This window comes from Phalaenopsis equestris, unplaced genomic scaffold (assembly GCF_001263595.1).
Source record: "Phalaenopsis equestris unplaced genomic scaffold, ASM126359v1 Scaffold000096, whole genome shotgun sequence".
Taxonomy (NCBI): Eukaryota; Viridiplantae; Streptophyta; class Magnoliopsida; order Asparagales; family Orchidaceae; genus Phalaenopsis; species Phalaenopsis equestris.
This window is the reverse complement of record NW_018164538.1, coordinates 762,151-789,254: the sequence shown is the minus strand read 5'-3', so window position 1 is coordinate 789,254 and position 27,104 is coordinate 762,151. Positions and strand designations below refer to the sequence as shown.

Below are 27,104 nucleotides of genomic sequence, written 5' to 3'. Positions count from 1 at the left end.
GGCATTTAGAATTATTTGAGGTTTAGTTGGAAAACAATTTATTGAGGGTAGAACACTTTAAATCACTTTAAGCACAAGTTAAAGTGTAGACTTCTTAGATTTTAGGAGCACACCTTAGGTGAGCGTCCATATACCTAATTCTTAGTGTAAGCTTCCTAGATTTTAGGAGCATACCCTAGGTAATGGTCCATCTACCTAATTTTCAGTATAAGTTTTCTAAATTTTAGAAGCACACCCTAGGTGAGAGTTCATCCACCTATTTTTTCAGTGTAAGCTTTCTAAATTTTAGGAATACACATTAGGTGAGCGTTCATCCACCTAATTTTCGAATAAATAATGAAACTTGACACTTGACCCTGATCTACAAACTTATTAAGACACTAGACATGAAAATGCACCGAGACGAGTTCATGCTTTCTTAATTAAATCAACAGTGGAATTCCCGCAATGACTTAACGTACAATGAAACCCAGTGCACCAGGATTTGAGCTTGAATATTACACCCAAATCCTCCTGGCAATTGGAGAAATTTGTTAATGCCACACATGGATCACTGGACTAGAATAAGTCTAGGGTTCAAGCGCGATGACGACACTGCTTATGTGTGCTTAAACGAGGGATACAAAGTTGGATTATTAGAATAGTATCTCCTACCTCAAGGATCTTCAATAAGAAAAAGGAAATGATCAATGATACTATTCGTCGATTCTTGGTGAGATCGTTGCCTCGGACGCTCTTAGGGTATTAGTAGTTCTAACACGATTAGAGGGATTAGCCTGTGGACTATATGACTTTATAAAATATTTACAAAAATAAAATAAGAATTTCTTTTGCATGCTAAAAAGAACCGCAAAAAAAAAAAAACTTAAACAACAGCTTTTAAATGAAAATCAAATAATTTTTCTATGAAAATTTATAAATGTCCACGACTAATCACTTGAATTGAGGTTAAGGACTGCCCTCCGTAGATTGTTGAGCTGATAACTCTTGTTCAAGATCGGGAATCACACAGCTCAGTTTTGATCCCCACTTCTACTAATGTTTTATACCCAGACTTGGTCTTTCATATGTGGCTAAGGGTTTCTTTTGCTTATGATTTCTACGATTTATTTTTCTGACTTTTATGCTGAGTTTTCTCGCCTTATTTATTTTTCTTGCAAGTGTGTTTAAATCTGCTGTAAATCATACTATGTTTGTAGTATTAATCACGCAACAGTAGCAGATGTCTAGGTACGCTTTTACAGATTATCTATAACATTTTACTTTACTGCATTTTAGTTTTTAATTACTTTTTATTTACCTGCAATTTTCTTATTCTTCATGCAAAACCAAAACCGAAACAAAAAAAACCAAACATTGACACCAAAATTGTGAAACATAAACCATCAATTTCAAGCGCTTAAACCTTGGAGCCATCGCGGCGGCAGAAGGTTTGGAGCTAAATTCGTGGGCAACACGGCGAGGAACTCAAACCGAATAGTAAGAAGATCTTCTTCAGCAATCTCTTTCCTAATCTAAATTATAACTCTTAGGACTTTGAAATAGCTCGCTCAGCACGACGTAAATCCTCACATCTTCTTTAGGCTCCTGTACAACCATGTTGTGCAGCGTTAAGTCCTAATTCACCTTAGGCTCTGAGGTTGTCGTGTGGCGCGACGTAAACCCTCATACCTCTGCGGGCTATTTGCATAATCAAGTATTATGCAAATGTAAGTCCCAAATAATAAAATTGACAGGATTGAATAATTGAATAACATTATCTATAAAATGCAACCACACAGCAGGACAATATGTAAAGTCACTAAGGGTTCTCCTGAGGATCTGTGACATCCCCTATCTTTTCTTTTCTTTGGACTTCTGAAAATAATTGTTCCTATTTGAGTCACTCCCACTTGTTTTTCCACGTCCTACCGTGAAAACTTAAACCTTGAAATCTTGAAGGCTAGTATCTCTGATTCCCCAATCATATTTAAGAGTTTTCTCAAGTGACTCCCGTCATTTGAGATATAATTAATTATAGGGGTTTGCCTTTTTAGGGAACTTGGAACTCAGGTAAAATAAACTCTATCTAATCTTTGTATTATATAGCGAAACTTGTCGGTCACACAAAAAATGTTCGCAAACTAAACAAAGGTCACAAATCTCTTAGTTTGCAGGATTGAGTCTATCGCTGAGGTATACACTCACTTTTTAGAAATGTGTAATATTCACGGTATCAGACACGATTATGTAAACTATTGGACAATTGAGATCCATTTGGTCTCATTTTTCAAAAATTAAAACATGCTACTTTCAAAACCCAAACTATATTCCTCTTATATTTAAATTAAATTTCAAAATTATTTTCAATATTTTTGATTTTCAAAAAGTTGACTGACATGCCCTATCACAGGGAATAGCAACACCACAATGTCAATTCCAGATTCAAAACGCAAGAGAGAGAGACCACAATGCCCTAATGCACTGACACAATGCTCATTGGAGTGCGACAACTACATATCGGGGTGCTCCGACACTCTTTTCCAAATTTGATCCGTTCTCCGTTGGAGGGTATGCAATTTTGATCTCTCTTTTACTGATGTCCAGATTTTAGAACGCGAGAGCACTACACTCAAACACACCCGGAGGGGAGCTCCTTGATGCACATTCTCAATAACAATTGAGTCCTTCCAATTCAACATAAATTTACTACCAACTTTCTGATGGGGAATGATTGGCCTTCTCAGCACCAGGACCAATTCTCCTTTTTGGAATGTCCGAGGACGCACCCTATGGTCAAAGGCTTGAGACATCTTTGCTATGTAGATTTCAAGGTTCTGTTGAGCTTGGAGTCTCCTTTTATCCAGTACATCTAACTCTTCCAGCCTCAGATGAACATTTTACACCGGATAGCTACTCATAGTGACGACGACTGAACTTCAAGTGGCAATACTGCTTCTGCTACGAACACCGATGCATAAGAAACAACTTTAGTTGGTGTTTTATAAGTTGTGTGATAAGCCCACAACGCTTCCATCATCTTAATATGTCATTCTCGTTTATTTTTAGTGAAGTTCTTCTTGACCAGCTTAACCAACGTCTTATTAAAAGCTTCTTCTAAGCCATTTTCCCTTGGGTTTTATATTGAAGAATATTGCTAATCAATTTTGCGTCGATCGACGAATTTATATAACTTTGTGCTTTTAAAAGCTGGGTCATTGTCTGAAATAATATGACATGACACACCAAATCTATAGACAATATATTGAGTGAAGGAATTCATCACTTGCGCAATAAATTCTTTGAACGGGAGAGCTTCAACCCATTTTGAGAAGTAATCAGTTGCAACTAGAATGAAGCGATATCCTCTTGATGATGGTGGATCGATCGGTCCAATCACATCCATACCCTATCATTCAAATGACCAAGATGTTATGGTTTGGTGTAATTGTGTAGGAGGCTGTTGTGTTATGTCACCATGAATTTGACATTCATGACATTTCTTCGCATGCACAATGCAATCTTTCAGCATTGATGACCAATAATAACCCATTCTTTTGATCTTCTTTTCCATTTTTAGACTTTATTGGTGTGTGCCACAAAGTTCTTCATGCATTTCAATGACAACTTTGTTGGCTTCAGCAGATCGTAGCCACATTTGTTCAAATGACTACGGTTGAGGGTTTCATTGACAAAAACGAACCTTAGAGCTCTCTTTCTGATTTGTGTGGTTTTTTATTTGCATGTAGGCAATTTTTCCTTCTTTGAAATTGTCAATGAAGGCTGCCTCCTATTATTTCATTCCTATGCCATAAGTGTCACATGTTGATTTTGAGAAACTATTTGAATGTGAACAACTGAAGTTGCATCCTGCTTGTTTGAACTTGATGACCCCTTTGCCTGTGCGAGTTGCAAATCGGAAGGTTCCAAGACTCGACAAGTATTCACGTCGATCAACACTGACTCAAACTTCATGTTGGTCACCGCTTTAACTAGTTTAGCTAAACATCCCGTTTTACTATTTCGAGCTCGAGAAACCCTGGTTAATGTGACGTGCGGGATTTGCTTCATCAGTTGAGTGGCCTTCTTATGATAAAAGGCCAATTTAAGCTTATTTATCTTATAGATACCCAATAATTGGTTTATAATAAGGTGTGAATCGCAAAAAAAAAAAAATGAAAATTTTTCACTTTCAATGCGATAGCTATCTCAAGGCCAGCAACCAAAGCTTCATATTCAGTTTCGTTATTAGTCTGGGGCTCAGTTAATCCATATGAATACCTCATTATGTCTCCCTCTGGTATCACAAAGATAAGCAATGCCAGCTCATGCCAGAGCTTTTGGAAGATCTGGAGGTTGGGCGAGCTTGATGGAAGAAGCTCCATCAAATTATAATTCTCATATTTGCAACTTCTCCTTCCCATGAATAATTAGTTTTTGCTCATTAGGCAAATCATTGAGCGGAGAATCAACATGAACATGATGAGCGGCAAGAAAATTTGCCAGAATTTGTCCATTAACTGCTTTCTGAGAAACATATGTGATATCAAATTGCAAGAACTTGACTGCCCATCGAGCCAAGCGACCTGTCAACGCTGGTCTTGTTGAGATGAGAGTGATTTTCTGAGACAACATGTAATGGCGATGCTTTTGAGCATAAAAAATCAACACCAAACAATAATTTTCAATTGGACTATATCTCATCTCAGCTCTTATAAGACTTCGACTGATATAATAGAGGGCATTCTCCTTGCCTTCTTCATTGTGTTGAGCAAGCAGAGCTCCAAGAGACTCTTCTAATGTTGTTGTGTACAATATAAGAGACTTTTCTAGAATTGGTGCTGAGAGAATGGGTAGGCTTAAGAGGTACTTCTTAATACTATCAAAACCCTCTTCACATGCATCATCTCAGTTAAATGGAGCATTTTTCTTCATCATTTTTTAGAACAGTTGACATCGATCAGAACAATTGGGTATAAAATGCCGAATGAACATGAACTGTCCTTGTAAAGAACGAAGTTTGTGAAGATTTTTTGGAGGCGGCATCTCAACAATCACCTTGATTTTATTGGGATCAATTTCAATTTCTCTATGGCGCACAATATACCCAAGAAATTTACCTGAGGATACTCCAAAAACACACTTAAGTTGGAGTTCAGGAAGGTTGAGACTGAGGTGAGCCACACCACGTTTCATAACTATGAAGATGTTGTAGTTTTAGAGGAGGATGATTGATTGCAATCAATTTTAAAGTGGGAGATTATTATTATGTTTACTCCAGATGTGTTCAATAATTGACACTAAGAGCCTTCAATTTTGTAGATCAAGCTTGACGGTGAGTTTGTCAAGGTGTTGTCGCCCAAAAAATTTTCTGTACCTGCCGGTGGAGCTCAACACGGAATCCTGTTTTAGAACCCAAGAGTATGTCACTTTAAGACCCGAAGGGGAGCACTGCATTGCCCATATTCAAGACTTTGGCTTTGCAAACAACAACGTCACAACACCCAATCTAGATTTAGAACCTGAGAGAGCAGCATCGCATCACCTCTGATGCTGCACCGCAACACCATATCGTAGTGCTCTAATGCCCGTAATGAAACTTGAGTCATTCTTCGATTAAAGTTTCAATTTTGTTGATTGGAGGGTATGCGACTACAATCTCTTTTGTCCTAAGGAGAGAAGAACTACAATCTCTCGTCCTAAGGAGAGGAGAAGAGCGTCCCCAACTATTCTAAAGCTTGTAAATGTTTGAGTGTGATGTAATTTGTACAATTCTTCTCATTTCTTTATAAAAATTTTTTTAATGTGGTGTGACTATAAATTTATTTTGTTGTTCTCGAGTTTGTCCACATTAAATCTTGTGTTTGTGTTTTATGTGATCTCTTGTTTAGTGTGATTTTGTTCAAATTTTTGCTTCGAATTTCTCGAATATGTTTCTGTGAATTTCCTTGCGTCTCTCACAGCATTTATGACAATCAATTGTATCATATGGTTTACATCTCTAAGGGTAGAAAGTTGTTGGAGAATATACGAGTTATGGTCGTGACTGTAATATAATGGTGTCATTTGACGACAACCACTTAGTTAGATGGTTATGTTCGTAATCGTAAATTTTTGTGTAGCTTTTGGGTCAAATCACCGGACAAACTTAGGTCGTGTCCTTACTGGCATGAGATTGTTTTTGTCTTTGAGTGTGAATATAGTGACACTCAATGTGAAATTTGCTCTTTATGAGATAAAGTAAATCAAAATTTTATCACTCCCGATAAACTATTGTGGAGTTGAATGACATTTGTTTTAAATTTTTTGTGATTAATTTTGATTGAAGTGTTTTGATTGGTTTTTTGTGAGTAGTTGAGTTGAAAATCTTAATTTATAAGTTGACCCCTCAGGTTGATATTTTCATTCAACATGTCCATTATCCAGGATTTTGGGCATTTAAAATAGTTATATTTGAAATTTTATATTTGAAATCCATTTGAAATTTGACAATTGAATATCTATAAAATGTTAGTCTTGTCAACTTTGGCCCCTTATGTGGAAAAGTATAGAGCTAAGTTTAAAATATATAAATGTTCCCTAAAACAATGTTTAAACTGTACAGCTTGTGTGAAATGTTAATTTAAATGTTCTAAAGCATACACAACTTGAGGAGGAAGACAAAACTATGTAAATTCCCTTGAAAACTCATTTATATAGATGTTCTTAAATATACACAATAAAATACCCAAACTTTCACTCATACAAGCCTACAAGTACATTCACATATCTCAAGTATTATATTTGATTTACAAAATCTTGAAATTTGTATACCTTGAAACTGTTTAATTTGAAATATTTATAAAAACTATTAGGATTTTGAATTGAACAAATATATTGTGAATTCGATGGTGACTAGGCGTATAAAGCTTTTGTTAAGTATTTAAAAATACTTCATTTATGTCTTTAAGTTTAGCCCCAAAAATATATTAACTATTTTGAAGTAAGGGCAAATATTCTATATATTAGGTTCAATTTTAAGAAATAAAGGCTGTAGGGACGAGGAGTTTCGAAGGTCTTAATAATGTGCGAGCAGAGGTCTAGGGTGAGCGGGATTGAGCGGGAGAGGCAAAGGAGACTCAGTTTTTATTTCACGCCTGAAGGGGATCGTAATAAGCAGGGAAGGAGGCTTCGGCTGGGATAGTGGAGCAGTTGAGCGAGCTAGGGCTTATCGTCTGGTCTTCTTATTGATATTTTTCTCCCTAAAAAACAGTAATCCAGCATTATGTGAGTGCTGGAGCATACCAAATCAAGCAATGATTGTCAGTTTGCGCAAATATTGCTTGTTTTCTCACTCTTTCTCTTCATCTGCCCTATCCACCCCAACCCTGCATCTTATCTACTCAAAATGGAAAGCATACAGACTATGCTTCGTTTCATCTTATAGCAACGAATGCAAGTAGATAGAGAGCTGTGCACATATTGAAAGCTCTCATATTTCATTCATGCTTTTTTTTTTTTTTAGCCCTTTCCAATGACGCAACATGAAATATTTCTGGTTTCTTTTTCACAAGGCAGTTCAAAAGTTTCTGGTGAAACTTTTTAATCATTCATTTTCACTGTAGTTGGATTTTTCAAACTTTGCCTTCGACAGGCTCTTTTTTATTATTATTATTATTATTTTATTGAAGGGGCATTTACATACCTGCTGCACAATTCTTATGTATTTACATATCAATTACCTAAATATTCATATTTTCATGCATACCACTCAAATCTTTATGCGGAGTTTGGCTCCGACTTAGTTTTACGTTAAATAGGATTTATTAAATCTAGTAAAATCAGATTTATAAAACTCTTTGTAGATGGAGACCAACCTCCCCTAAGTCCGCCCCGTAGTTGGATTTAATAAATCTGAATTTACGCTGTAAAATAGATAGAACACAAGGAATAGCTACGGAAAGCGAGAAATTTTGATTTAAAAACGTCTGATTTAATTTTTATTTTTATTTTTTATTTTTTGATGTTTGGCTGGATTTAAGCTAAATCCATGGCTAAATCTGATAAATAATATGCTACCAAACACCCCCTTAATATCACATTAAAAATATCGTCATCATCATCATCGTCTTTGTAAAAGTGAAATTAAGCTTTTCATGCATAATTTTTTTACTGCAAGGTGTTATAAGTGTAAATATCAAACTTTTGTCTTTTAAGTAAGTGTTAGATATGTAAAAACCTAAGAATTACGTGGCATGGATGTAAATTTCTCATTATTTATTTATAACTTAATGGACAGGAAGGGTGTTAATTTACTCTGAGAGTTATTTTTTATTTTTTTATTTTTATTTTTTTCTGTGTTTCAGTTGACAACCCTGCTTTCTGAGGCCGGGCTTAACATCCAAGAAGCGCATGCTTTTTCAACAAACGATGGCTACTCATTAGATGTCTTTGTCGTTGATGGCTGGCCTGATGAGGTGATTTTCTCGTCTTATGTGTATTTATTGAATTTTTTATCACACTCTGCTTCAGAGATGTGTTTCTGTCCCATTAATACCATTGTAGTGCTGGCCCTGTGATATTGTTATATTATAGATCATGTATACATTCTCTTATAGAGTACAATTTCAGAAATAGTATATTTTATTCTATTCACTATCCCATCTTCTAAGTTTCTCACGTTGATGTCAGTTTAAGTTTGAAAATGAATGAATTGTTGTAGTCAGTAAGTGGGTCTGTGATCGAGGGAAACAGAGAGATTTTTAATGTCTAATGTTTATATCTTGGTATTCCAATCATTAAGTTTTGAGTAAAAGTGCCAAGCAGTACTATGACTATTTACATGGGATCATTTTATTAACTGAGTTTATAATATTGTTAAAGTAGTCTTCTGGCTTTTTTATTGGAGGCTAAAATAAACTTGATTGGAGACCATTTTATATTTAAAAAGTTTGAAGACTAAATGGACACTTTTATAAACTCTAGGACTAAAATAACTCCATGCAAAGAGTTAGGAGATCATTTTGATACTTTTCTCATTAAGTATTTTAGCTAATTAAAATTCAAATTAATTTTTTTGGCTGACTGTTTTTAGGAAACCAGTCATCTCAGAGATGCACTGCAGAAGGAGATTCATAAAGTTGAGGTAATTTCTTTCCTTACTTTGCAGCAATATTGCTTGAAAAATGGTGATTGATATTTAAGTTCATACGATTTTCTCTTTTTTATCGATCTAAGTTCTTGTATTTATGCGAGCATTTGTCCATTTATTAATTTATTTCGCTTAGAGTTTGTAGATGTTACATGAAATGATCTTCATTAGCAGTAGCCTGACCCGATTATTTGTTGCCAGTCATTTGATCATGCATTGGCGAGTTTTGAACCATTCATGTCTTTTATTTTGAATTGAGCATTTTTTCGATCCAAAGTTTGATCTATTTTTGATAATTTCTTAATAGTGCAAATGAAGGCATGCACATCCATGGATGCATAAGAATATAATGCTAATAGAAATATTTTGGAAGATTTACATGCATACGAGTCAATTCTTATTTATTTAAGGTTTAGGGTTATAAATATAAAAATCAAAGTTTATGTGTTAGATATGTAAATATTTAAGAATTGGGTGTTATGTGCGTAAATGCCCCAAATATTTTTTTGTTCAATCGAATGTCAACTCTTGTCAATTTGATTAGAGTCTAATCAAATCCAACTCCAACTTGTTAAGTTGCTATTTCATTTTAAACCGAAAACATTTCCAATGATTGAAAACATAGTCACAAGAGCAGTGTTTTTGGAAATTTATAAAGGTGGAGGGGTTGTCATGGGTCAATTAGTATTTGTTTATTCACTATTTTAATGTCATAAATATATCATTCTTTTAATAATTTTAATGAATTAAAAATTTGATGTTTACATTATAAAAGAAAAAATTATAGACAAACTCAAAAAACTAAGGAGATCTTATGTACTTATTGCAAAATTTTTTTATTCATATACATAACTCATATATCTTTGTATATATTTGTGCAGTTTTTTTTTTAATTTAAATATACAAATTTAAGTTTTAAACTTGTAAATATATAAAACTTATGTGGTATGTATGTAAATGCCTGTAATGGTAATTTTTATTTCTTGATCCAGGCGTTGCTTTTACATTTTGGGTATAAGAAACAAATTCGCTCATCCCTCTTTGATGTTATCTTTTCCATCAATCTTGATTGCAGCCCTTGCCCAATTCTTTGCTACAACAACTGGTCGTCATCGCTTCAACATGAAAAACGCTCACAACCTCTTCACAATGCTATCTGTCTCGCTAACAACTCTTGCATCCGATCAACCCTTGCTCGCTTAGCCTACTCGACCATTGCACGGCAACATCCTACATTTGTTGGGATTCGTGAAATGTGTGAAACCCCTCAAGTAGATTGAAGCCGAATTCTTAAAGGCGTCTTTTGGTGTAACAGTGGAATTTTATTAGAAACTCCCAAGTTAAGCGTGCCCGCATGGAGCACTCCTAGGATGGGTGACATCTTGGGAAGTTACACCAACAGGGCAAAACTGTGAGGCCATTAGGCCAAAGTAGATAATAACTTGATGGGTGAGAGTTTAGGCTGTCAGCAATGGGATCGAAGCATAACATCAATCAAAAGATGAGAACTAAGTGTTATACAAAATAAAGTGCTACGTCATGGGAGCAACCTTTTGAACTTTGGTTGGGATAAAGTGCTACATGGTGGGAACCACCTCTTGAATTTGTAAGGGCCATCTTTAGAATCCTATTTGTTTGGTAGATGATTATGGTTTAGAGAACTGGCGATAATGTCAGATACTTAAGTGGGAGAGATAGTGAAACCCCTTGAATAGATTGAAGCCGAAATCTAAAACTTCGAGGTGTCTTTTGGTGTAACGGTGAAATTTCAGTAGAAACTCCAAAGTTAAGAGTGCTTGCATGGGAGCATTCCTAGGATGGGTGACCTACTGTGAAGCTACACCAACGGTGCAAAATCGTGACGCCATTAGTCCAAAGCGGAAAATACCTTCATGGGTGAGAGTTCAGGTTGTCACAGAAGGTGCCCTCTCCTTCAAATTGTGTTTCCTTAGTGCTACGAACGCACCTCTCCTTGGCTTTGATCTTGTATAATTACCATTGCGTAAGGGTACTCATTGCACTACCGGTATTTTCCACCCTCATAATTGGTCGCTCGTCATGCTCAACTTTGTTACAATCTTTTTTGCTTCATCGCATTCGATTATGTTCTCTTCAGCACCCGAACCTCTTATGTTGCTTGCACAAATCGCGCCTTCTCTAGCTGCACGATTTTATTTGACCGCTCCTCGCACCGTCTCCATTTTGATTGTCCTCTCTATATGACGAGCCCATGGTCCCGTCAACTTGGCTGGATCAGTCAGCTTTCCCTTTCTTAAATAATGAGTCCTGAGGTAGTGGATCACAATGGTGAAATAAGGATTGATATGTTAATAGCGGAGTTATTGGGTGGAGTAGCCATCAGGTCTTTTTTTGTTGAACAGGAACAGTAAGTGTTTTAGTTGGCCAAAAACAAGGTTGATGTTGCTATTTATAGAGCTATCGGTTGGTTTTTTTGAGACAACAGTTAAAATTACTCAATAACTGTGAGTTCTAGTTTCCTTGATATTGACATTTGGCGGCCACATCTACTTTCTTGATTTTATGCAAAAAAGCTTAGTGTATGATGGAAACAAAATTATATTGGTATTGGGTTTGGAGAATAACAAATCTAAATTATGATCGCTTTCATTTTCTTGTTTCATTAATGCAAACAATTATTTTAAAAAATTACTCCTTAACTAACCTATAAGATTTGGGCTGACAAACAATTTTTTAACTATTTTTAAAATTTAAAACTTACGTTTTTTGAACGTTAAAACAAACTGCCTGAAATGTTGGCTCCTGCAATTGATCATACATATTCTAGAGGACGATTGAGAGAATCTTTTGCTAAGTTTTTGAATTAGTAATGTTCATCCCTTGTGTCTATTACTCTTCAGAAGTATTTATACTTTGTCACCTCAACTTCAAGATGGATTCTGTTGATCTTTTGTATTTTAGATGAATTTTGTTATCTCTGTCAAAGACTCCTATCTAGCAGCATTTCCTTGAGAAATGGGCGCAACATATTCATTAAATAAATCTCCAAAATCTTAAAATTGTTTTAAATTTGCTTTGTGTACATAATAAAGAACATTTTTTCCCTTGTTTTTTATTTTAACATGATTTATGCAATTTGCTAAATCTGAGACTATTATTAGAGAATTATTAGACGATGAATTGAAATTTCTCACCTTTTGAGATTCTTCCCTTTTTTAGATCCTCTACTTGGTCTCATCTTTATCCTGGCAGCTCTTTGGTCTAATTCTTCAATCCTCTTCGGCTCTCTATCTCACCAATTAACCCTGTGCAAATTCATCCAACTCTCAGAGCCCCCGTTCTTATCATTTACATATGACATTCAAAACAAAAATGTTTGTGCCTTCCCTTAGCGTTGTAGATTGCATAAGAGCCAAGCAACTGTGTTGTAGGATTTTCCAAAGAGTGATCGACAATCACGTAATATCTGACATTGATTTTCTATGCTGTCATTGGGTGATCAAGTGCCATAAATCAAGCTTTTGGATTTGCAATAAGAGGTGGCATCTTGTGATTCACTGCCATTAGCCAAGGCACTGACTGTGAGGAAGGAACCGAACTAGGATGGAATTCATAGCAGACTAAAGCTAGATCTACTGCATCTTTCTAAGAAGAAAAAAGATTATGCAGACTGGTTCACTTGTCCAAAATATCGGGCTTTTGAGTGAAAGTAACAATTTTATTAAATTTGCAAAAAAAATGAACTTCAAACAGACTGAAAGTTAATTGAGCTGGACAGTTTAGTCTTATTCTTAAGCACCTAACATGCTGGTGAAATAACATATTTTACGTCCTTTATTGATGGAAAATTTTCTTTTTTCTCTTTAAGATCATTGCAGTGTGAACTATTGTAGGGATACTAAATAGGATTTGCAAGTATTACTATTTTGTAATTATCCTATTAATACTTCTTCCAATGAATTTGGTGAGAACAAATATTTCAAATGCTGAGGATTGTTCGAGACTACCGGAAAACCATGCCATATCCTCAAAGTGATCAGTTTTAGTACAAATATTTGTGGAAGTGCTTTATTTACTTGCTGTTGGGTAAATTTTTAAAATTTAATCATTTATGCAATTCTGGATTAACTAGAAATTATGGCTGTCCCTATTACTGGTATTCTGTTTCACTGCCACACTAAGTATTTGCTTCTTTGTAAAATGTCTGTCATCCTATTATACTGCTGATGGTATTCTTTTATTTCAATGACTTCTACGGAATATATGAATAACTCGTTATTATTATTTGTAGAAAGAAGCTTGCATGCCGCCTAGGCAGTGGCCACCCAAAAACGAAAATTTGCAGTCAAAGAAAGGTTTTCAGGACAATGTCAAAATTCCGACTGATGGGACTGATGTTTGGGAGATTGATACTAGACTTCTAAAATTTCAAAATCAATTGGCATCTGGGTCTCAATGTAATTTGTAAGTCTGCTAGTAATTCAAAGCTATATATATCCTGGCATGGTTATACTTGTTTATGTTAAAGTCAACGTGTCCCTGTTGTTTTCGTTTTCAGATACCGAGGCACATATTGTAGTCAAGAAGTTGCTATTAAAGTCTTTAAGCCCGAGCATGTTAATGTGGATATGCAGCGTGAATTTGCACAGGAAGTCTATATTATGAGGTTTGCAACAATTACTTTCATATATGAAGTGGTGTTTGGTGCCTTACATATTCATGTTATCTCTGTAAAATGAAACGATTCATCTGCTACCAAATAACATGGCACACAAATATTAATCTTTTTCATGCAATTAGAATTTACCCCGATCGTGTTGATTTTAACTTTATTGATCTCTAATGATTTTTTTTTGGGCATACACCATGGAGCATTAACATTTTAAAACTAATTTAGGGTGATGCTTTTATTCATTCTAAGCTCTCCGGATCTTTTTTCAGTTGCCCAAATATGTAAAATCCATAGATTCTCAGAAGCATCAATTCTTGTATCATTTTTATTGTTTTCGTTCGTATGGTTTTCTATTTTCTATACATAAAATTAATGTTCTATCTTTGTTCTGTCTGCTTCATTTTCTACTGAAGGTTTAAAATGTCATCATTAATATTAAAGAATATGTATAATTTTTTTTAGATGGAAAGGGAAGGATTGCTATGACCTGGCCTGAGGCACAGAGTGGCTTGGTAGGTATAGATGGCCGCAATTGAAAGGAATGAAATACTTACACATCTTATTTATCATTATCAAAATTTACGTAATTCATAACAGAACAATGACATGCATTTCTTGACTTTTAATCGCATCACATCGCTTGCTTTTCATAAATCAATTAATAATAATGTATAACCTTTGAAGGCATCATCGGAAGTATAGAGATACAAACTTGAAATCTTTCATTTAAGAAAATTGTAAGTCGTAGAATTTTGCACATATGTCCACATTTAGATGTATGGTTGTTTGATTTATAATTTAATTTCTTTTTAGATATTATCAACATTATATAAAACTAATCACTCATATGTTGACACTATCAAACAAAACAATTTAAAGTTTTAATGTTGCATGCTTACATATTAAAAGGCCTCACATGTGCCAATATATCTTTTATCATCCATCTACTTCATAATCTTATATGCATACCTATATATATATTTGTTCACTATCAAACAAAACAATTTAAAGTTTTAATGTTGTGTGCTTACATATTAAAAGGCTTCACATGTGCCAATATATCTTTTGTCATCCATCTACTTCATAATCTTACATGCATACCTATATATATATTTGTCACAACCTAGTCCCGGGGCTTGGAGTTACCAAGATGATAACAAATGATCTAACTGTGAATATTAAATTTTCATTTTTTATTGTTACTTAATAGGGGAATTTACATACACAACACCCAATTCTTCTACATTTACCTATCTCAGGCCCAAACTCTAAACTTATCCTTTTTACGACACCCAACAGTGAAAGCCACATTTTCATACATAGGTAGGGTGCTCATTTTTGTAAAAGTGAGAGTTTGGGTGTGAGATAGGTAAATGCTAAGAATTGGGTGTTGTGTATGTCAATTTCTGTACTTAATAATGGTTTAGTGAACCAAACTAATGGAAGAAATAAATTAATGAAAATAAAACAATTATAATGGTTTACTTTTCTTTATATTCATCCACATTATTTATAAACATTCTCTTCTTTCACTCATTTTCTAATTCAAGATTTAAACTTGACAATATTGGTTTAAAATATGCGAGTCATTGAGCTATTAACATGACAATGAATGCTCATATTTTCATGTTACAATAACGTAATGAAAATAATAATAATAATATGCATACTAGTCAAAATACGGTAAATCTGTGTAGAATCATTTGATAGTTTATTATTTAAATATGATAATTCAAAAAGGTTCTCAACTTTCATTATATTGTACTACATCATTTATATCTATATCATTTTTATATATATAGATCCATCATTGGAGTATCTTCTAAATTTATTTCAATTAAAATGCATTAATATCAATATTTTTTAGCAGTTATGTGCATGATTATCTTAGCATCTTCAGCTAATATTATAAGGGGATAAACTCCATTAGTCAATCAGGCACATGGAAGCATACTATATTAATCATTTCATTCACTTGTATTCACATCATTTAATTATTCTTATATATATATATTAGTTTCAAACTACAACTCAAAGGAAATTAGAGCAATATACATGCTAGATAATTTGTGAAGAAATTGTTGAAATCGATTTTTCATTGTTGTTAATCATTGCCATAAAATTTTCATAATTGTCAGAGTCATGAACAATACATCAGTCCACTTAGCACACCATATCATAAGCATGAATATGCAGCGAAGCATAGAATATCAACATATTTTTTAAGGTGAATCACTAGCTGACACACATCCATCACATGATCTTTGTCGGTACTATAACCTTGTCCAAACTTATTAGGAAGACAACAATCATAGTGCAGGTACAAGTATCTCTAACTAATATCATATAGGGTTGGCTCCATAACACGCTCATGTAAATATTCATATATATTATTCATTTTGCATGCACTTCAACAGACATTGATAAGTTGCATAGTACAACACAAAGCATGTATAAGCATTTGAACTATAGAAATATGAAAAGAATGTATATTCTTAGATAAATTCATCATAATGAGAAAAGATAAATTATCACAAAGTAGTGCCAATACTCTTGGTCCTTACTTCCAATGCCTCCATTTCAACCCAAGAAATGTTGACAAGCTTTGTCAAACTTTACCATGCATGATTTACCTTGAAGTTGTGCCAATCCTTTCGTTCCTTATTTCCAATGAAAATGGAAGCTTTATAATTTTAATTATTAATTTCTGCAAAGAGTATAATGTATAATCAAAATAGTGTAAGTATGCTTTATGATTGATTTTTTCAGGGGGATCAAAATTCACTAAAGTTTTACAAAGAATTGCAATCCTATGAATTAATTCATCTAGAAAACTAGAAAAGAAGCAAGATTTTGTGACTTAATTGGGTTATCAAAATTATTAAGTAAATGAATACGATTGTAATCTTAAAACGTCTTTTTTATATGCAAATTTTTCCAAATATTTTTCCTTCACCCCACATTGATTTTTCTATGATTCTATTAAAAACCTCTATTATGTGTATGCAGAAAGATTCGCCACAAAAATGTTGTTCAATTTATTGGTGCATGTACGCAACCACATAGCTTGTTCATTGTTACAGGTAAAAGATTCTGCATGAACTTGGCAGATATAGTGCGTTTCACTATAAAAATTTTGTCATACCTTTAGTAGTAGTTTATGTTTTATTGTGATTGTTTGAATGTGTTAGCTAACAATTTAATTTTTTCCCCCCCTTGCCTTTTTTGTTCCTTTCAGAATTCATGTCTGGAGGTAGTATATATGACTTTCTTCATAAGCAGAAAGGATCCTTCAAGCTTCCAACTCTGCTTAGAGTGGCAATTGATGTTTGCAAGGGAATGTGCTATTTGCACCAAAATGATATCATACACAGGGACCTGAAGACTGCCAATATTTTAATGGATGAAAATGAGGTTATTGCTCTCTTCTTAATATTACTAATATTACTAAGGATGCTGCTGTTATTCTCGTTTTGTTAATGACATTGTTGTTGATGCACTTGAACATGTGACCATCCTAGGATCATATTGTATGTTATATACTTCGAATTTCTGTTAATATGTTTTAAGCTTGTTTAAATAAGCATTGTTTGATCTTTCCAGATTTGCTGCAATAACACAATATTCTTTTTGCTTATTACACAAGTTTAAATTTAGTATTAAAGGTTCTTCTTTTAAAAAGGATAGAGTTTTTTTTGCACCCTTCTAAGTCCAAATACTCATGCTTTCGAGACAAATGATGATTGCACAAATGGGAAAAATAATCTGCGAAGAGAGCATCAAGAAAAGATCTCAGGAGAGTTTACATGGTTCAGTGAGTTCTACTTATGTCAAAGTTCCGACAGAGAGATAAATTCCCACAAGTTCAAGGATAAATAGAATTCAAATATTTAGCATTAAATATTTTCCTCATATTTATCACATGAATATATTTCTCTTTTTTTTTTTAATCCCTCTCTAAACCTTAGCATAGCCCCTCCACTGATTATGTCCATTGGAAATAGAACAAAATATGTTCCCGCTTTTGTTGAAACATCTTGTTAGTCATGAGTCCCTTTTGGCAATCACCAGTTCTTTTTTTTTTACGGTCTCTGATTTTCTACTATCGGTTTCAACCCTTCAGTGCTAGTTGCCAACCACTCAACAGAGAAATCCATATACATGACATCAACTAGAATGAGTACCAGCTTTCGATCAATCCACTGTCCACCTTCTCTATCTCCGTCTATACAATTTGTGGAGAAAGGGAAGTATTAGTGATGCCCCTCAACTCCATGTAATCATTTCCTTTTATAATACTAGATGCTAGATAACAAACTTGTTGAGGTTAAGTGGATTTTATTAGATACTTGTAGATATCAATTAGAGTTCAAATGTATGAAAAACACATGAAACAAATCTATATGGTAGGTTTCAACTTTGCAATCAAGGTTGATGAGAGATTTATCTCCACATTTTTAGCATAAATTAAATCTTATAGCGCTTTTTTACTACCTTCCCTATTATATATTGTTTTATCTGTGATCTTATTATATTGTGGCATTCTTTATTTTAAAATCTCCATTTTATCAAGCAAATCCTAGAGTTATAATTTAGTGGCCTTTTCTAAATCAACTGATGCCCAATTTTTCTTTTTACTCTTAAGTTTTGATTATTGCAAATTTAGAGTTCATAAAAATAATGTTATGCTTTTATAATACTAATGCATTTATATTATTAATCAAAATAATTTTTTATAGATTTTTTTTTCATAAAAATGCTAATGTTTATTAATTTTTAATTAAAAATTTTTTTGTTATTAATCAAAATAATTTTTTATAGATTTTTTTTTTTCAGAAAAATGCTATGTTTATTAATTTTTAATTAAAAATTTTTTTGTCGGTAGGCCGAGGCAAGTTCCAAGGCATGTGCATTTGGGATTGTAACTTCTAAACAACTTTTATATCTGTTATTGGATGATAGAAAATGCACAATTTTAATATGCCTTCTTTCCCGTATGCTTCCCCCTAATGTGCTTAGATTTTATTTTCCAACAATCCTTTGTCAAACAGGTTGTTAAAGTTGCAGATTTTGGTGTTGCACGAGTTAAAGCCCAGTCTGGTGTTATGACTGCAGAAACAGGAACATATCGGTGGATGGCTCCAGAGGTATTTCTCTTGAATTCTTAGCTTAGCTGTTGCACTAAATTTTAGGGGAATGTTACTTCTGAACTGCAATTGATATTTGAAGCAGTTGAGTTGGTTGCGAAGTGTTTGATTTCTAATAAAAGAACTGCAAATAAAATGCAGGTAAATTGGTCGGATTTACTTTTAATGGTCTTAGTGAATTAAATCAAATTCTGAGAAGAATTTTGGATTGTCACTCTATCACCACTTCCTATTGTTAAAAATAAAATCTCCTCAGAATTACTATTGTATATATATTTATGAGTGGAAGATACACCAATAAAATCTGTAAATGAGCCAATAAGATGTGTTTATGAGATGGATGTGATAGAATTTGTAAGGTGTAGGTCAACATTAGCATAGACAAACGTTTCACAAAAAAATTTACGCGTCATCCAACATTTAATAAGAATGAATGGATAGGAGTGAATGGAAAATGAGGATTGGTAATGTTGAATCTGCCTAGTAGGGACAAGGCTAATGATTGATGGTCTTTGTGAGGTAGGTAAACATAACTATGATTTCTTGTTAATTGAAACAGTTCTATAGATAGCCAAATGCTCATAAAATAATTTGCCTACAGTCCATCATTTTATGCCCATTTTGGAGCAAACTGAACAGCTCTTGCTAAATAATTATGTTTGTTTTGTATGTATTATTTGTTTATAATTTATCCATGTCTAATTTTTAATTAATCATTTAATTTCTTAGAGGTCAACATGGTATCGATATTATGTTCAATAATTAATAAGTTGATTGAAATCAATTAATAACTGTGTCAGAGTTTTTAGTTGTATTGTTTTTCTTTTCGATAATTATTGTATGGAACAAAGGTAGGTCGCACGATACAATTAAATCAATACTTGAACTAATAAAATATAATAACGTCACTAAAATAAAGAGATAATTCATCTATGGTCATTCAGTTAATCTTCATTTATTTTGATATTATAATACTATGATATCATAAACATATGCTTGAAAAAGTTAGAGATAGTGGTATTTTTTATATAATATCAAAGGTTGAGTGTTATGCATGTTTAAATATGAAAATTTAGGTGTTGGATGTGCAAATAGATAAGAATTGTGTGTTTGAACAAAAAATATATAAGAATTGCGTGGTATCTATGTAATGCCTCTCTTTTTTTTTAATGTTAGGCTTGACATGTGTTTTTACAAACTTCTAATATGCTACATTACGCGTGCCCATTTCCTTAATCTTTTTGCCCTTCATTTTGCATACTTCTATGTACGCTGAATACATAAATTTATTTTTTAACTTTCTTAATTTCAATTATTTAATTTAATCATTTATCACGTTTTATTATTTTTTTTATTACACATTTATTTTAACTTCCTCTTTTAAAACTTGTGATCAATGGCTTTTGTTTTCTCAACCTGAATCCATATAAATTAATCACTAGTTATATTTCATGATATTATCTCTCTCATGGTATACCTCAAGGCACTTGTCCATTTTTTACCAGTCAACTTCAAATTTAAAGGTGATGCTCTCATTTATGTCCCCGTCTTTTTTAATGGTTGATATAAATATACTTCAGACTATTATATTTAGATATCTTTTCTGTTAATATTGATTAATAATTACTCATTCTACTTCAATTAAAATTGCATATCATGTTCTCATTTTTTACTCTAATAATTATTAGTCTAACAATCATCTTACCTTTGAATGTCATCTATACCTTAAAAAGTTAGCTCTAAAATATGGAAAATAACCAACTCTGTTATTGTAATGATATTTAAATCATTTTTCAATGTTTCTCTTATTTTATCCAGTTAGTTTAGCAATTATCTTCAGCAGCAGTGTTGATTATTTACCATTTTTTTAAAGATTACTTTGATTTGCTAGGTTTAATATTCCTCCATTTTCTTACGAAGTATGGTTTATAATTGAAGGTCATAGAACACCTTCCTTATGATCACAAGGCCGATGTATTTAGTTTTGCTATAATGATCTGGGAGCTTCTAACAGGGAAGGTAATCCATGCACATGAATACTTTTTCATTAAAATTCTTGTACTTACATATCCAGAATTTCTTGTCTCTCTCTGTCTTTTGCATCAAATGCTTTAATTTATTGTTGCAATTTTTTTTTGCAGCTTCCATATGAGTACTTGACGCCACTTCAAGCTGCAGTTGGTGTGGTGCAAAAAGTAGGCGTCTTTTTTATTCATCTTTTTTGTCCCACTCTTTAGTAATTTACCTACTCATCTTATAGGTGTTTTGCCACCTTTCATTGCACATGTTATCTTATATTCAGTCTATGCTCCAATAATCCCTTTCATATGTTTGATTTTTTAATCAATATTTTTATCTTTGCCACGTATTTATCTTAACATTCTTATTTATATTTTTCAACCTAACTAATAGTGTCTTACAGCTAGCCTAAATTTTAATAAAACTAGGATATTCTTATTTATTTTATCGTTTATATTCTTCTTTTATATAATAAAACTAGGATATTTAAAGTTACTATAATTAGGCAGTACTTGACCTTCTAGCAGTATGGGCTTGTAATTGTCAATTTTAAGCCACTACAATTCTGTATCATATATTCTCTTCTCAGAGATTCATGTATTGCTCAAACCTTTTACTTGCATCTATAGAAGTCTCATTAATTAGAGCATATTATCGACCAACCCAGTGCACTATGGCACTTCAAATTCTCTTGTTAAACATCTCTTAAACATATGCAAAAATATGAAAAGCTAATTTGATTGTTGACATAATTTTATAATGATTTATAACTATTTGGTCATTCTGCAATTACTTAAATGCTAGGCAATCTTCACACGTATCTTTCTCAACTTCTAGCTAGTTTTTTCGCTTTTTTTTTTATATGTGCACCAATCAATCCTAATGGTAATTGATGTTGTATCCTCAAGGTCAATAAAAATTATATATATATATATATATATACATTTTTATTTTATAAACTTTAATAAAAAATTATTTTTGTGGTGGATCTTTAGGGCATAAATAAATTATATTGGTCTTGGCATAGAAAATGTCTCAGCATATCCTTTTTTGGGCGAAACTTAATCATCGAAACATTTCTTGAAGCAGACATTCTCTATTCCATCATATTTTTATCCACTTTTATGTCATTCTCAAATTCTCTCATCACTTAATCTATTATAATCTATAAGTCCATTTAAGTTCCATCAATAATTACACTATTTCTCAATCACTATTTTAATAAATCATCTGTTTTTTTTATCATCTTCTCATCTACTTTGAGAGTTGTAAACACTGATAAACATGTCGGGAAGATTTATTAAAACAAAAACATATTACAAGAAAACATGACTAAAAAAAAACTAAAAGAAAAGAGAGAAATATAAAAATAACAACAATGCAATAGCAAACAATAAAAACAACAGTCTTGATCGATAAGATAACAAGTGCAACTTGAACTAACATCCTCAGCATCGAACAATCAACAACCTGAACTTCCCTTGCAGCAACAATCTTGAAGAAGTAGGCAATAAGGTGCGTAGCAGTAACTATCCTAAGTGCAAGGATAACCTAAAAAATATATTACAAGCAAACATGACTAAAAAAAAACTAAAAGAAAAGATAGAAATATAAAAATAACAACAATACAACAGCAGACAATAAAAACAATAGTCTTGAACGTTAGGATAACAAATGCAACTTGAACTAACATCCTCAACATCGAACAATCAACAACCTGAACTTCCCTTGCAGCAACAATCTTGAAGTAGGCAATAAGTTGCAGTAGCAGCAACCATCCTAAATGCAAGGATAACCTAAAAAATATATTACAAGCGAACATGCCTAAAAAAAAAACTAAAAGAAAAGAAAGAAATATAAAAATAACAAAAATACAACAGCAGACAATAAAAACAATTGTCATGAACAATAAGATAACAAGTGCAACTTGAACTAACATCCTCAGCATCGAACAATCAACAACTTGAACTTCCCTTGCAGCAACAATCTTGAAGAGGTAGGCAATAAGGTGCGTAGCAGTAACCATCCTAAGTGCAAGGATAACCTAAAAAATATGTTACAAGCAAACATGACTAAAAAAAACTAAAAGAAAAGATAGAAATATAAAAATAACAACAATACAACAGCAGACAATAAAAACAATAGTCTTGAACGTTAGGATAACAAATACAACTTGAACTAACATCCTCAACATCGAACAATCAACAACCTGAACTTCCCTTGCAGCAACAATCTTGAAGTAGGCAATAAGTTGCAGTAGCAGCAACCATCCTAAGTGCAAGGATAGCCTAAAAAATATATTACAAGCAAACATGCATAAAAAAAAAACTAAAAGAAAAGAAAGAAATATAAAAATAACAACAATACAACAGCAGACAATAAAAACAATTGTCATGAACAATAAGATAACAAGTGCAACTTGAACTAACATCCTCAGCATCGAACAATCAACAACCTGAACTTCCCCTGCAGCAACAATCTTGAATAAGTAGGCAAAAAGGTGCAGTAGCAGTAACCATCCTAAGTGCAAGGATAACCTAAAAATAAGAGAATAACAACAAAAGTAATCGAGAAATGACAAAACTATAGACAACAAAAAAGCTACTAAAATACCCATAGCAAAATGAAATAAGAAAAGAAAGAAAAGTGAATAAATTAATAAAGCTCAGCCAAACCCAAAACATCACAGATTAACTCTAACTAGATTCTACAAAAATATAATTTTAGTATAAAACCTTCCAGATAAATGGTTGAAATCAAGTTTTCGTCTAAATTTATTTACAAGAAGAATGCCAGAAATAGATCTCCTTAGAATGGCAAAGTTACTAAGGGTGAATCATCCCTTCACCTAATAACTATGCCAAAAAAAGGTTAACATCAAACAAAGTATTTGAAGCTCTCATTAAATATCAACCACTAACAAAAACCGCACCTCCAATAAAGGAAGACCAATACACATAAACCAAAAACCTGCAAATCAAAAGATTAAATCAACAAAAAGGAAAAACGAAATCTCTTAGAATCAGCCAGCAATAGCTGAAGAAAAAGAGAACAAAAACTCTAAAATAAAAGGATAGAACAAAGATCTATCCTATAATGTTCTAGAGAAAAAGATGAGAAAAATATATGTAATACCAGTTATAATAAAAGATTAGAATGGGAGAGAAGAGCAGTTAATATTAACTTGGTAAAATCAGCCACTTGTTTATAATATTAACCTCAAAAAATATCTTTCAATTATCTGTCCACTACAACCCCTCACCACATTCCTATTTTGAACTTCCAAAACAAACAATAGTTCATAAACCTCTCTAATTTCTTTTTCTTGGAGCTTTTCTATTTTTTTAAGTGCTTACGATTTGTGATATTTATCCTTCTGATTAATGTGTTGTTTAATCTCAACTCTTATCATAAAAAATCCCCAAGTATCATCCTAGAAGTCTAATCTAAATTAGAGACAACCAACCTGTTGAGAATTTTAGGACAAAGAAAACACAAGAATCTACGCAAATCCAGAAAGAAACACAAAGGTTTAATGAGGTTCGATAAAGATGCCTACGTCCTCAGGAGCAGAGCGGCGACTTTTCTTTCAATTTAGAAAAAGTACAAGATACCCTTAGGGTTACAATACATCATATATATATATATATATATATATATATATATATATAGCATTGACGTATAATATGTAATTACAAAATTACTCATATACCGTAACGTGGGGGCGTTGCCCTCACACCTCCAACCCACATAACGAAACTCCCCCGATTGGATAGATGTTTCTGCTCTGCTCCGCTGACTCGCTCCGTTCCGCTCCAACATCTGCCTCTTATCTGGTATATGAGTCATACCTAACAAATTTGTACTTTGGCGAATATCTAGCCTTTTAAGAGAAAGATACCTGAAAGTTTCTCAAATAACAAAGTGGGTTGGCCCACCATGCTTTTCTAGCAACTGTAAATATTCAACAAGTTCAAGCAATGCAAGAACTTGTTGATAGTAACTGGCTTGGTTAACATATCAGCTACATTCTTATTAGTATGAACCTTCTGTAACAGAATCTCACCAGAAACAATTAATTCTTTGATCTTGTGATATCTGACATCAATATGCTTAGTTCTCGCAATGTACACCTGGTTCTAAGCCAAATAAATAACACTTTGGCTATCACAATGCAATTGAACTCCACCTTGCTCAACACTCAGTTCCTTTACTAGCCCGGTAAGCCATAAGGCTTCTTTAGCAGCTTCAACTACAACCATGTACTCAGCTTCAGTTGTAGATAATGTCACAATAGATTAAACTGTTGATTTCCAACATATAGGCCCTCCACCAAGAGTAAACACAAACCCAGTTGTTGACCTTCTGTTATCTAAATCACCTACATAGTTTGAATCCACATACCCCACAACTGAAGGATCATTCTACTGACTGCCAAAAATAATTTCATGTCCTACAATACACTTCAAATACCTAAAATTTTACTTGACTACTTTGCAATGTCGCCTTCCAGGTTTAGACATGTATTTGCGGACTTTACTAACAACATGAGCCAAATCAGAGCGAGTATATACCATTGCATACATCAAGCAACCAACTGCACTGACATATGGAACATTTTCTATGTCTTCGATTTCCCTATCTATCTTCGGACACTGTTCTGAAGAAAGCTTAAAATGATTTTCCAATCGAGTGCTCACAAGCTTTGCTTTGCTCATCTCAAACCTATCTAGCACTTTCTCAACATAGCTTCATTGAGATAAACATAATCGTCTTAAGCCTCTATTGACCAAAGGAAAATATGTTGAGATTTTCATACCTATTTTACACTGATTTTGATGATATTGCACTTTAAGGAAAGGTATTTTTGATGTTTTGTTGCAGTTATGTTGAATTATGGTCATTGGAGAAAAAAGATGCATAAAGGAGCGAATTTGGAGCAAAAAGGACCAAAATATGGAGATTTGATCTTGGGCGCCGACGGCGAGTTTTTCCCGAGAGTCCAGAATTAAATATTCTAGAATGTTTATCTTTCTCTTGCAACAAATGTGCATCTTAAAAAGAATTTAACATTAAAAATATTATTTATTTATTTTTGTTATATTATTTGTACTCTCCTCCATGTTATCCTCTACTACTTGTTTGTAAATATAATTTTATAGTTAAAAAACTGTTATGGGGAAATTGATTTTCTTAAATTTGTTGCCGCTATTATATTTATATATATTTTTTTAAAGAGTAATTTTTTTTTATATAGCATTCATACTAAGAAACTTGGTTGCAAAATGTTTCTTCCTGTATTGTAATATTATAGACACTAGAAAGAAAACAGAAGCTCTAATCTGAATGATAGTTGCTTGAAAAACAAAGCAAAGAAAAAAAAAATGAAAAACAACATTTGCCTTTTAGGGTTGCCCAAAAAAATAAAAATAAATAAATAAATAATTGATGAGCTATATATAACTCAGCTTGATTAGAGCTTATTTATAATTATTTGACTAACCAATCAGATATGTTTAAAGACTTCAAAAATGAGCTCGAGCTCACCCAGGCCATAGCCTCCAGCTTAGCTCAGATCATTCATTTTCAACCCTAGTTATCAAATGACTTGTTGCGATCATTAGATGACTGACGACCCAGTTAAAACTAAACTCTTGGAACAAGTTAATGAGATGCAGTCAAGAGTCCTCCTCCAATTACGCCAAAGTTGTTTATTATTATTTTTTCGCTATTCTCTTGGCGGAGAAAGTTAATGGAAATTCTTCTTCTTGATCACGCACACTTCAAAGCTTCTCTTTATCACATGAAAATATAAGTGAGGACCGTACGATAAACGGCAAGCTCACTTCAACGATCATTGCTTCCATCCCGACCAAAAGAATATTAAGCCTCCCTGAATCCATTATCTCATAAAACTCAAAAAAGAAAAATAAAAAATAATAAAATTACATGCCGAATGATATGATGTTTGTCTTCGGTGTGTTGATGAAAGGATGCGAACGTTGGCGTCAGGGGGAGTCATAAATAGGCATGGATGTACATGCTATAATGTAAATCAATCTCCATTATTATCAAACCATGCCTCCAACCTCCTCTTTCTTCTCCCCCTTTTCCTTTTATTAACAACAGCAGAGTTTCTCCTACAGTCTTAATAATGAAGCTGAACCAAAAGAAACAA

The 27,104-nt window shown here is 33.1% G+C and overlaps 1 protein-coding gene across 1 annotated transcript in view; it reads left to right on the top strand.

The window, feature by feature from the left end:
* The window catches only part of LOC110020405 (serine/threonine-protein kinase STY46-like), an 80,615-nt gene that overhangs the window by 52,172 nt on the left and 1,339 nt on the right, over positions 1 to 27,104 (top strand). Inside the window, exons 8-16 of the mRNA XM_020718492.1 lie at positions 8,325 to 8,435; positions 9,053 to 9,103; positions 13,380 to 13,552; positions 13,647 to 13,754; positions 16,770 to 16,843; positions 16,999 to 17,174; positions 18,812 to 18,907; positions 20,846 to 20,926; positions 21,049 to 21,102. Coding sequence (XP_020574151.1) covers positions 8,325 to 8,435; positions 9,053 to 9,103; positions 13,380 to 13,552; positions 13,647 to 13,754; positions 16,770 to 16,843; positions 16,999 to 17,174; positions 18,812 to 18,907; positions 20,846 to 20,926; positions 21,049 to 21,102 — 924 coding nt within the window. The remainder of the gene's footprint in view (positions 1 to 8,324; positions 8,436 to 9,052; positions 9,104 to 13,379; positions 13,553 to 13,646; positions 13,755 to 16,769; positions 16,844 to 16,998; positions 17,175 to 18,811; positions 18,908 to 20,845; positions 20,927 to 21,048; positions 21,103 to 27,104) is intronic.